Source organism: Melanostigma gelatinosum (assembly GCF_949748355.1).
Source record: "Melanostigma gelatinosum genome assembly, chromosome: 7".
NCBI classification, from domain to species: Eukaryota; Metazoa; Chordata; class Actinopteri; order Perciformes; family Zoarcidae; genus Melanostigma; species Melanostigma gelatinosum.
The window spans coordinates 26709774-26723298 of NC_136640.1; the positions used below are offsets into that span (position 1 = coordinate 26709774).

The 13525-nt window shown below is 42.6% G+C and overlaps 1 protein-coding gene across 1 annotated transcript in view; it reads right to left on the bottom strand.

The window, feature by feature from the left end:
- The window catches only part of bcas3 (BCAS3 microtubule associated cell migration factor), a 374328-nt gene extending 361069 nt beyond the window's left edge, over positions 1-13259 (bottom strand). The window contains exons 1-5 of the mRNA XM_079271901.1: positions 13165-13259; positions 10894-10988; positions 10746-10800; positions 9657-9732; positions 8059-8165 (exon numbers count right to left, since the gene is read on the bottom strand). Of these exons, the coding sequence (XP_079128027.1) occupies positions 8059-8165; positions 9657-9732; positions 10746-10800; positions 10894-10964 (309 nt within the window). The 5' untranslated portion in view covers positions 10965-10988; positions 13165-13259. The remainder of the gene's footprint in view (positions 1-8058; positions 8166-9656; positions 9733-10745; positions 10801-10893; positions 10989-13164) is intronic.
- Between the last annotated feature and the right edge of the window lie 266 nt (positions 13260-13525).

Below are 13525 nucleotides of genomic sequence, written 5' to 3' on the forward strand. Positions count from 1 at the left end.
GGTTGGAGATAACGGTCAACACCAGGTGGAGCGCAGCCCAACATGTTTCTGTCCCAGTTTGACTGCAAGCATAAGAAACACTCTAGACTGTGTTTACAATCTCCCAACATTACCTTCTGTTGTTGATGGTATGATCATAAAATGATAATAATGGAAGGCCTAATTCAGTTAGGTGATGCCCGTCATGTTCAACAGGTCTCTGTGTGATTTTCTCTATTTACCAAAGTACCTTTTGACCACTCCATGAACCTTTCTTTGTCAAAGTAACAAGTCAAGAACATTTGGGCATGTCTATTATAGTGCGGCCATGCTCTTTATAGCTTACACAGTATGTTTAGACGAAATGTTTAAAGGTTCACGATATGATACTCAGAGCATTAATATAGCAGCAAATCACTACATGCTATAGAGAGATATAGTGAAGTCTACCTGAGCAGATAATGAAGTCCCTCTCCCTGTGTGTGTTGTTAGAAGCTGTTCAGTTCCCTCTCAGGTAAACACGGTCAGCTGTCAGAACAGTTGGTATTGTAGAGCCATTAGCTGCTAGCACCTTTAAATAAAATAATAGAACTAAAGTTTTGCGCATTCCTCCCAGTAAGTAAAGAAAGCATAATTGCACACACAGTTAACTGAATAGATAAACCATTTAAAACGTAATCCGATGATTAGAGCATTCTAGAGACGTCCTTTGGTGTTGAAGGTTTTGTTGAGGGTATTTATGACCTTAGTCTGAAATGCATTACTGTTTACCGTCATAAAACATCGAGCAAAATGAATTGTTTTGATCAAAACATATCGAATCAAAAAATACATAAACAAGACAAACACACAGTAGATAACAGTTCTCAATGTGCAATGCTGCACAGATTTCGAAGCATATAATCAGAATGAAATGCCATTTAATTTGCACTTCTTCATCACTCTGAAGTATTGAAGCTGTATATCCACACCTATCAGCATGTAGCCAATGACTTAAGTCTTGTAAAAACACCATCCCACGTGAAGAGAAGCAGAGGAATGAAGAACACAACAGCAGTAACTGGTTTTGTTGTTCTTTTGCTGAAACTTACGTCCATCAACCCACTTCACTGATCAGACAAGTGCATTCCAGGCTGGAAATTACATTTCAGGGGAAAACACGAAAGGTTGGCATATTAAAGAGGACTTTAAAGTGGACTGCGTGTCTGCTCTTTATTACAGAGGGAATACAGCCACAGTGTAAAGCATTAAAAGGATGTGTGGCTGTGTCTGAACCGTCCGGTTTAAGCTTCATGTGTTCATATGTGACCACAGTATATTAGGTCAATGGCCTGAGAGGCAGTGACTAGCGTGTGTAATCGCACATTGTTCTGAGCGCGGCATGCCCCACTTTTATGATTATTTGATGCGTTAAATTACAGTGAAACCTGCATTATCACTTTACTAGTGCTTCAATCGGGTTGTTTGAAGTCTTTAAACCCATCTGAGGGGATGATCGCTCTTTTGTGCAATCAGTAGCTTTTTCAAAGTGGCGGATTTGGAGCTGTGTTTTTATTTAAAGTGCTTGAGGCCCAGCGGTGGTGGATTAACACTGGAGACAGGAGCAGGTTATACGAGCACTGATAGCAGGAATAAAAGGAGGTTGGCAGCAGGGCAGGATTCCTGCACAGGCAAATGGACCTGCGAGGGGGAATAATGGAATTTGCTGGATTAAAATGAGAAGAGGGGCGGGCCGGAGGTTAATGCGCCGGGTTATTGTGCATTACCCCGCCGCTCATCCTCGCCTTACATGGCTCTGTGTGACATCCGCTGCCATCAACAACATTCCCACCATTACATTAGCGGCCCGTCGTACGCAATATGCCAAATTGCTTTTTCAAAGTTGTTTTCCCTGAGCGCAGTTATTCATTATATTCATTTCATTTGTGGCTTGGACATTTCTTTGTGGAATCACAGTGTCTGCTATTCTGTTTTAATCTCTCAGATGTAATACCATAAGCTGTGAACAGATATCTGGGGCATATTCACAAGTGAGTCCGCTTACTAACACAGTGCCGGTCATATTGGAGGTTTGGAGGGAGCAGGTGCTTCAGGGATCGGACAGTAACAGGTGCTTGTGCATGGGCTTCCATAGCAATGATAAAAGTGCACACGCACAGGAGTAATGCAGCACTACTTATGATGTTGAGGAAGCTAAATTAAACTGGCCTATTACAGTCTGTTCATTCATAGATAGGTACGCATGTATATGTTGAAGTATTCAGCTGTGCTTTTCAAAAGGGTTGTGGGATTGGTCAATTGTTGTAATTCAATTTCCAAGGACATGAAACTCTTTCACTCCACCCCTCTTGAGAGCCTTTTAGTCATGTTTAGGGGGGACAGGAGGAGACAGCAGTTCACAGAAGTGGTGTCCGTCTGCTGACAGCTGGGAACCTGAAGAGTCATTCGAGATGCTGCTCAGCACTGCATGTCAAGTTGTTCTAGTCCTAAGTCAAATAAATAGAATGAATTAATCAACTCATTCATTGGAATAAATTGTAAAAGTGTATATGAACTAAGACAATGATTATTATTATTATTTAAGTACAGAGGTGTATAATGGCCACGACCATGTCTCAGATGTTTTTACAGCTTAATCGACATCTTAACTTCCCCATTGTTGACAAATGAAAATGTTGTGTGCACCCACACAACAATGGAGATTAATAGCAAAGACTTTAAAGTCTATTACTGCAAAGTAAATACCATAATCTGTGTGAGTTCCTCAGAATCAAAGAACAACATTGGCTTAATAAAAGCACAAAAGTGTTCGACAATCCCTGATCTACATTCTTTGGATTTTAAAACTTTTGTTAAAATGTCTGAAGGAAACCATCAAGGACTGTTTGGGAGGGGACAGAAAACCCTACAAATGCATTGCTCACACGCAACTTGCACTTTCGGTGTCTGTATTACAATATACTTCCTATCTTAAGTCACATGTTCACATCTCAACAGGTCGAGGACAGGATCAAGGTCCACTGAAGCACAGCTCTTTCTTCCAAGCAGGTCATTTCATCTCAACACGCACGCAGACAGACAACTCGTCCACCACTGTCTGCCTCTTATCAGGCTGCTGTGGGTGACACCTCTCCAGTGTGAGGCGACAGTAATCTACATCTCCTAAACAGCTCTGTCAGCATCCATACAACCAGTCAGGAGTCCCCATCTCGTGAGTGTGTGAAAGTGTGTGTGTGTGTACACACGTGTATGTTCGTACTCTGCCGGGCCATTACAGAGGGTGTTGGCTTAGCGACTGTCACAAACACTTCACAACCACTCAAGAGCCAGAGACCGAGGCACCTTCAGTGCTTACTTAAAACCCTGTGAAAAAACACGACCCAGAAACTTTCAAAACTGAGAGAAAAACAATGAGGAAGGACAGCGTGTGATAAGAAGCGGTGCTGCGCCGTGTGGATCAGGATTAGTGTTCAAATGAAAGCGAAAGGCAGAGGAGCCTCACCGAGCTTACATCTGTACTGGGCTGAAACAGCTGTAGTTCTCTGTTCCACCATAGGCGCTGCAGCAGAGGAGTGACCACATCACAGTGGCCAATGTGTGTGTTCACGGGTAAAGTAAGAGTGTGTCCTCTTACCCGTGGCCTGTGGATGTTTATAAAGAGACTGATTAAGGACTTTGGTGTTTAGATCTCACAGGATGTATGTGAAGTTTGCATGTTTCAGTGACAGCCAGTACATGAAAGGCGATACTCGGTGAGCGAGGCTGACGCGGCACTGAGGGTCATTTGTTCAGTCGCCAAGCGGACAATATTCTAATGATTTTCCAAGACAGACTTTTCTGAATGAGGTATCTGGACCATTCTGCTTGGGAAGAGTTTGGCCCAGTGAATATGTTCAAACAGAGAAATGTGTTTCTACATGCAGCTCGCAAAGAGAACACTTGTTTAGCAGTTTACCTTCCTGATATATGCATTTAATGACCTGTAAATAACAGAGGTCATATTAACCAGTGCCATCATATTATCAAAAGGCCTTCATCCAGTGGCCATATTGCACATTACATCAGGGGTGTGCTGGAAGTCATTAAGTCTGCTGACAACACCAGTGTCATCGGCCTGTTGAGCGGTGGTGCTGAGGCCTGCAGAGAGGAGGTCAGAGCCCTGACATCTTGGTTCCACAACAACAACCTCCATCTCAGCGTCAGCAGAACTACAGAGCTGGTGGTGGACGACATGAGGAGACAGAGAGAAGAGCTCGACAGAGACTGCTGAACACTGCTCAGCACATCATGCTTCATGGAGGACCACTACACCACTAATGCACACCAGTCTATCACAGTATTACACTTTATTTTAGATATATATATATATATTATTTCTATATCTTAACTTCTGCACTATTTAATGTTCAGGACTTGTGTCTAGGATTCTCATTTTTTACTGAAGTGATTTTCTTTGTAGACAGTCATGCTTTTGCTCCACTGTAATTGTTGTGCACATGACAAATAAAAAAACTTGAGTAAAAAAAGATAAAAAAGGGTATATGTACATTCGAATGTGATCCAATTCAATAGCCCTGCAACAAATACATGTATATACAAAATTAGAATGCATACTCTTGTTCTTATTATTACCGTTTCTAGTGTTGTAGTTCGTGGTGTTACATTGAATTTGTCGTGACTATCTATACTTTTTGTTGAATTTAATTGTTTGGAATTATACACACATCTGATATTAATATACATGTGTAAATCTGAATGTGTATAGAGACATACAGTAACCCAGTTGACCAATAGCGTTGATGCTCTCCCATGTAATGTTGAGAAGTGTAGCCACTCGGTGCCCCTGCTAGTACTGAATTGATCCACACTTATTCTTGGTCACGGGTTACAAAGACTGGAGAAAGAAGGAGGAAATGAAGAGAGCCTTCTGATAAACCTGGTGAACTCAGATCTATCTCTTGTCATTTCCATTCAGCTGAACTCTAACAGTGACGTTTTGATCGGCTGCTGTCAATGATGGACGTTCGTTCTGTGTATTTACGCTGCGCTGTTGTTTCCTGACCAACAGGAACTAGTAGTGACGTTCAGCAGGATCTTAGGACTTGTTGTGGTCGTTACAGCTCTGAGTAGAAGGCCAGCGCTACTGTTTGAACCAAATACTGCCTATAGCATGGTCAACACCGCCACCTAGTGGACAACGGCTGCACTGTGCTGAATGTCAACAGTGGGAAGGCTCGGCTTCAACAACCTATTTTGATATGTTCAACTGTACGAAATAGAGATAACAATACGTTTATGACACATCTATGTCATTTGCTCTTGTTCCACTATATTTGTTATTGTTCTATCTTATTTATGCTTTACCTTTTTTTATTAAATACATGTTCATCTATTTCATTGGTTTTATGATTTCATATTTACATCCTTTATTTAACTGGAGCATTAGTTATATACTGGAGTTATAACATTAGTTATATACTGGAGCATTAGTTATATACTGGAGTTATAACATGAGTTATATACTGGAGCATTAGTTATAGACTGGAGTTATAACATTAGTTATATACTGGAGCATTAGTTATATACTGGAGTTATAACATTAGTTATATACTGGAGCATTAGTTATATACTGGAGTTATAACATTAGTTATATACTGGAGCATTAGTTATAGACTGGAGTTATAACATTAGTTATATACTGGAGCATTAGTTATATACTGGAGTTATAACATTAGTTATATACTGGAGCATTAGTTATATACTGGAGTTATAACATTAGTTATATACTGGAGCATTAGTTATAGACTGGAGTTATAACATTAGTTATATACTGGAGCATTAGTTATATACTGGAGTTATAACATTAGTTATATACTGGAGCATCAGTTATATACTGGAGTTATAACATTAGTTATATACTGGAGCATCAGTTATATACTGGAGTTATAACATTAGTTATATACTGGAGCATTAGTCTCAAAGGATTTGACCCTTGACATTTGTTCTGTTTGATGTTGGTTTGATTGATGAAAGAGAACTTGACATTAGCTCCCTGAGCACCATCATTCATTAGCACTCTCTAATAACCAGATGACTACACACTGATGCCTCTCTGGAAAACCTCAGCTCAAACATTGTATTTCATTTGAGTGCATCTCCAGGAACTCTTAATGTGTAAAACTAGTGACATGGTTGTCATTTATACGAAACACATTTAGTATAAATGGTCTTATACAATACAGACGGTGTTTATGAATGTGAAACCTTGAGTCAATGCTATGGAGTTGAACCTTTAGTCAGTAGGTTGGTCGGCCTGATAACCGTCACCACACAGAGACACAACCGCTGCATTTCTTAATGTTTTGTCGTACGCCTCTTACATGGGCAGAGGACATGTCCTGACCAGGATCAGCAAATGATTTGACTAGAGTCTGACCTTTGACCCCAATAAGCGCATGATGGTGACGTGATCCAATCACATAATCAAGTGTAAGGACTGTCCATTAAGTCAAAAAGTGATTTTCAACACTTTTAGTCTGTCGGTTTGGAAAAACTGATTGATGAGAATAAATGTGCACAGTCGACATTTATCAACAGAAAGCTCTGCCTTTTATTGACCTGTTGCCATGGTGACTGAGGATGGCTGTTTTCATTCACTTAACTCAGAGCGACTGAACAGACTGTGATCAGCTCAGTTAGTTAATCCTGCTTTGTGAAGCAGCGCCGTGGTTAGCTCGTCTGTACTCTAAACATTGAAAGAGTTTCTATTACAACCAAATCGCTTGTTTTTGGTTTTGACTTCTGAAGAGTCATCCAACGCTTTAGTAAAGGTGCTGTGGCATAATATTGCTCTACAGCAGCGGTTCCCAAACTTTTTAGGCCACGCACCCCCTTCTACATCCCGACCGGGTTCACGCACCCCCAACCCCCCCCACACACACACACACCTTAAAAAAAAAAAAGCAACAGAGCCGCATAAAAATTGGACTAATGAGAGAACAGTTTGCTCGCGCGTGGCGTTTGTTTACAAGATAAAAAACACAAAAACTCTTCCTGCACCGTGCCTTCGAAAAGGTAACGGACGTAACGTTACGAAGGTAACAGACGATTGGCCAGATTGGCCACATCTGTAGACTCGTCTACTTGCAGAGAGTAAAACTCACTCTTCTTCACGCGACCGACCAATGTAGCCAGGATGTCTTCGGACAAAGCATCGATGCGCGCTACAGTGTTGTTGGACACCGGGATCACGTCCAACCTTTTCGCTTCTCTCTCTCCAATCATACATTCCACCATCTCTTTAACATTTTTCCCTCTCCTTCTCCCTATTACGCGGTCAGAATACGACCACAACACGCCGCCTGTCTCCGGCAGAAATGCGCTCATCCACGCACGGGAACAACACCGAGTTGTAATATATACCTCCATAACACCCCGCCACTCTCGGCTCATACCTCCCCAGCAACGAGGCACATCACCCGGTCACAATACCTCCAGAATGTCCCCCGGGTGAAATCCGGGACTTGGTTTTATGGTTCCGAGTGGCGGGCGCTCACCCGTTGGCGCCGGGACGCGAGGTCTCCAGCCGCCCCCGCCGTGAGGCACCCGATCGTCGGGTCTGTCAGCCCTCGGAACAGGCCGCGGGTCAATAACTTGTGGGTGGCGGGGCAGAGGCGAGGCAGATCACAGAAAAATAATAGACTAGAGTACAGCAAAGATATGTTGATGAGAAGCGTATTTGTACGTCAAACACAAACGTAATCAGGGAGAAAATACGTTCGTGGTAAAACGTAATTGAGAATGCATTTTAGTTTTGGGGGAACGTAATTTTTAGGAGACAGGACTGCACCGCCATTACACTTTTCCTCTCGCGCACCCCCTAGAGGCAGCTCGCGCACCCCCAGGGGTGCGCGCACCCCACTTTGGGAATCCCTGCTCTACAGTAAGCCAACTGACAGGATCTTGATCCGAGTGCTTCAGTACACATCTGAATTCATTGGTGTAATGGAAACTTATGGCACACCACCCCCTGGCAGAGAATGGCTGAGGTTGCAGTTTTACAGCCCAGTAGTGACTTACCGATACGCTCCAGATCTGCATCCCGTCAGTGTAGCCGATCATGAGGCACAGAGGAGGGTCAGTGGTTCCGCTGTGCATCTCCATAAACTCCGGATTGCGGGCCGTGTCTGTGCAAACAGAAATGGAGAGGTTGAGTTCAGGTTAATTACCGGTAGAGGCTGTGTAGAATCATCCAGTACTGTGACAAACCCACAAGCGGTGCATTGTACAGCTTTGTATTGAGTTGGACACCAAGACAGATTTAAAAGTCGAAGATATATGTTTTATACAAGCTTTATTTGCTACCACACCACTTTCACGTCATGTATTTGTCTGCTCCCGTTCTATAAAGTGCTTCACATCTCACTGCAGTATTTGCTTTTTGTTTGATCCGCTACAAGTTGATTTTAGTTTGACGAGTGTGAGGCACAGCTCCAGATCCTTTTCTTAATCCACATTTATCAAATGCAATCCTGTAATGCCACATCAGGTCACATGTACTGTGGCATCACAAGGGGCCAGGTGGTCGCTGGGTGCTACATTCCCTTCAATGAGCAGCAGCCACATCACAAAATGGCCACCGAGGCACGAACTACAGCTCCCAGAAGGCCCCGCCACTCACCCAGGTGTGGGTATTTAAGTCACCTGATTAAGACAGGAGAGAAGAGCTGCAGGAGGAGAGGAGAGGAGAGGAGCACACAGCTGGAAGGAGAGCCAAGAACTAACCTGGACTGGAGAACGGTGTACAGAAAAGTACGGAGCCAGACTGAGGAGGGTTGAAAGGGAGAAGACCCGGTGGCACCGAGGACACACGAAGTTGAGTTTTGTTAATACTGTTCAGTTGAACAAAGCATCAGCTCCTCTTGGACACTGTTGTTTCGGACTTTGATAAGGAGAAGTACCTGAGCTGCCAGTAACAGAAGAATACAACTTGACCTTTTCCTGGGAACCTTTGATCTTTTTGCCTGTTTTAGTGAATTACCTTGCACCCCCCCCCGCCTGCCATATTGACTTATCATGACGTTACAGAACCTAATTTACATGACAACTATAATTTCTTTCATTCCATTTCATCAACTTATTTTCTGCATCATTCCTTTGACATTAAATGGGAGGGAGGGGTTTCAAGAGCACAGCCAAACGCATGGAAACGCTTTGTGTATTTCAAACCAGTAGCGAGCAGCAGCAAAACAATAATGCATGCTACAAAAAATCAGTTGGACACAAACGTCCATTCTTGACCTTGGAAACCACCCCGACTGGGAGGAGAACATATCCAAAGGCAGTAGTGAATGTGGAAGCCTGCAGAGAGCTTAACAATGGCCGAGCATGTCGCGCCACGCTTGCCATCATGGAGTTTGAAATGTCACGACCAACCAGGCGCCATGAATGCAAACATGAGGTGGAAGCATGAGGTATATTAACATTCAAATGATCATTTCCTGAGAGTCTGGTCTTCTCTGATGAAGTCCACTGTGTGGTTTCAACTGATGAAACATGGCTAGTTTTCACATTTCTCTTATAGAGTAGATTACATTTATATACTGGTTCAACAGAATGAAGAGCCCAATGCAGTCAGCCACACAAACCAAACTTAAGTTTGACAGCTACACACTTACCGTTGACGTCAGCGTTCTCAAATCGAACCCAAATGATTTTCTCTTTCTCATCAGTGGGCGGAGCACCAGTGTATGCCTTTAAAGAGGGCGCAGAGAGTGGAATATAAATATACAACACTGTCCAACATACCTAACCATGTTTAGTTTACCAGCCACAAGTATGTTAGCAGGAGAATTAGCATTCAGGAACAGCTGGTAGACAACCAGCAGACCGCCATGGTGTACTTAGGAACGCAGATGTTTCCATGTTGGTTTCTAATCAAAGCTCCTGTTGATCATGCAGGTACGGCACAGCACTCCATTCCTTTCTCCACATTGTGTTCTGAACTTAACAGACCATACTGTTTGAATTGTTTTATGTGCTTTAAGTCCTTTACTGATATTTACTTTTCTTTGCATAATTCTCCAAAGCATAGCATACCTTTTTTAGAGCAATTTACGCATTTTCACGACACCTTAGTTTTCCATTTTTCCCACAGTATGATTTGGAATTTCACACATTGAGGTGTGAAACTAGCTTGAGATGATCAATCCTTCACAATATTCATTTGTTTTCTGATATTTATTTTGTCATTTTGACACAACTTTTAAGAGTTAGAGCAACGTGAGGCACCTTTGTCATACTTTTGATGCAGCTATTTCAACCTTGAGAGCTTAAAGACTTGAGACTACTGTTCCATACTACATACTGATATTATCAAGCAGATACGATATACTGATTAGTGATGAACTTTGGAATGCCAATTCAACTTCAGAATATGAAAGCAAAACAGTTGTCAGAAATATTGAATTGTTGGTTTGTTTTCTGAGAACCTGAAATGTGTTTGTATCTGGTAATGTGATTAGCTCCACCTTTTCCTCTGGGCCTTTGCATTGTAGGACAGCAGCCCACTGCAGAAGGCCAGTGCTTTTCAGAATGCACACTGACTTTGTACATGTAGTCCGTAAGTCCGAATGCTCATGTAGATTTGTACTTTGTCACTTCTCTAGTGTGAACATAAAAGCACACTGATTCAAATCAGACAGTAATTTGGGATCCAACTTGGAAGAGCTGCTAGTACGAGAGGAAACATGAGGGAGGAGAGTTACCTGGGGCACCACATCCTGCAGGAAGGTCACCACACTCTCCATGTACGACTGCTCCCTGGAACAGCAGAAGGCTCATGTCATATGTATACACATACAAACGGCATCATTTCTAATAAGACAGTAACAGATTGCTGATGTGCGTCCTTACGTAGCAGCTTGTGCTCGCACCAGAACCCCTCCAGCACAGCGACTAGGTCTGCGTGGAGAGTCCGATGCCATTTTGTCTCCCGTCTTTTTTTTATCCTGAAAATGTACAAAGAGACATGTTAACATGACAGCCGCATACAAATAGATAAAAAGAATCCCTTTGCACTAAGTTGTACAAGTGAACATATTGTTGTGTTTCTCTGCAGCATGCAAACATTGGCAAGAAATGCCAGATGTTTGAGCATTATTTGTCTAGAAAATGCCCTACATGAGTGAAGGTACTTGAGAATACAAAGAGCTTAGCTCCAGAGGACAGTGAGGAGAAGCTAAATGTTGTGGCCTCTGGGCCTGTGCATTATAGTCACGTGATGGTGCTTTCCATCAAGAACAAACTGAGCATTAGTGGCTTCTTAAAAACGTATAAGGAGGCAGAGATTTAGGTGACCTTTCAACTTCCAGCAGCTTTCCTTCTCATGAAACCTCTCAAGACCAGATGTGGTCTGTCCAACCCGGTCAAATGTACAAAGTAATACAATTCAGGAGAAGAACCTTGCAATAAATACTGTAGTTTGTAGTGGCATCCAGCAACAGTATTCTGTGTGGGGGTGAACACACAGAATACTGGAAGAAAATATTGAAAGATGTCTCAGTATTATGTAATCCAATACAACAGCCCTTCTCAATATTCCTAATACTCATTTCACTTGCAACATGTCCCCACACTCAACCAGTGCACTCTGTTTCATAAACACTGCACATAACGCTGTGGTCATTACAAGGATGTGGAATGCATTCAGTAGTTTGGTGTTTCTATTATTTAGTCTGCACCACTTATATCAGTGAGGGTTGACTAAGTAGGAGAAACACCTCCACGTATAACACAAACTATTTAACAACACCACAAACTACAGCCTCGTAAATACAGATGAGTAAACACCTCTTTGAAACACTTTCAACAAAAGATGTTCCTGTAGGATTTACAGGTGTATTTGTTTTAGGTAGGTGTACTGTCCAGTGTAAAGTACGTCCTCCAGTCACTGACAATCAGGCAGACACAACATCTACGAGACAGGCGTTTATGAAAAGTAACAAACTCCCCTCAAAACCTCATTCTGAGGAGTGATTTCAAAATGATGTTGAAATATTCCACAAAACAGCACCAACAGAGTCTCACAACTCATTTGAGTGAAGGGAGAGCAGCCGTCCAGATGTTGTGCACCATGATGTTCAGAGTACGACTGCAGACAGAAAGTATCCTCCAGCAAAGAGTCTCTGAGGTCCCGGAGCTCCGACATCAAGGGGAGCTCGAAGTCAAATGTTTGCTCCTTAGCATTATAAGGAGACAATTTAGGTGTTCCAACATTTGGTTAAGGTGCCTCCGAGTCATGACGGGTGCAGTATTCCAGGCAGGTCAATGTCAGGAGGAGAGCTTTTAACTGACCCCGAACATGCTGATGGAATTCTAGTTCACAGCTATCCAGAGAGCACCTAAGGGCACCCTGGAGGATGTGACTAGGGGAAAGTCTGCAGCCAGCTTGAACTCGACACAGATGAGTGCATCATGTATGAATGCAGGTTATGGAATTATCAACCAAATCACAACCTGGAGTCAGGGACATGCAGCCATGTGCCATTGGAATACCGTGGTGACTAATGTGACTGATTACCAATACCAATAAGTGAAAACATCTGGATTAATCAAACAGACACTTATGTCACACATTTACATACACCTACCTCAAACTCAATTGACTTGCCAAAACCAACCAATGTTGCTGCTCTAATGACATCAGCTTCAGGTCTGAAAGCACGAAGGACACTTTGGAAAGCCACTCATCTGTTTCAGTGGCGCATTCTACAAACTAGCATTACGCACAGCGGGGATAACGAGGTCAGTATGTATTGTCTCCGAACACGTTACTATCACACTGGTCAACGCTTATGCAACTCTGTCAACAACAGGGTAGAATAGGCTACATGCAGTGAGCAGTGTTTACATGAGAAGCGTGCACATCTTAGCCTTGGTTATCGTCAACATCTATTCTGTGAGCTTGCAACACAGGCAACGAGTGGGCAACACTTGGAACAGCTGCCAGGTCCACACAGTACAACCATTGGCTAACGTTTAAGTTATATTGGTAGAGAGGGACCCCGCAGCTAACTTAGCTAGCATTAGCATTATCGTGTAGTGATAAAACGACACAGTTGAAGCAAGAGAAGCATTTGTCATGTTTCAGTCGGACATTATTCTTAAGCGGGTATAGTTACGAACCGAGGTGTAGAACGTTGACTGTGTTCTTGCTTATGGACTTGTGTGGTGGTCCGAGGAGCTCTTTACACCGTCAAAACACAAACAGTCTGGTTTTGCGGAACTGGGTCGTGTATTGGAAAGCCAATCGGAGTACAAAAACGTTTTCGTCAACCCAATCAGCCAATAGCAAGGGCGGGGCTAAGGCATGCGTCACATTTTACAAACAATACACTTGGCAAAATAAAACATAACTCAATTTTATTTTTTAAGAAGAAACAGCTCTGCATATATTTAGTATTGTGGACAACAAATCATTCAATCAAGCTGCAAACAAGTATGTAACATTGACTCAACATTCATTTACACTATTTGTATAAATGGC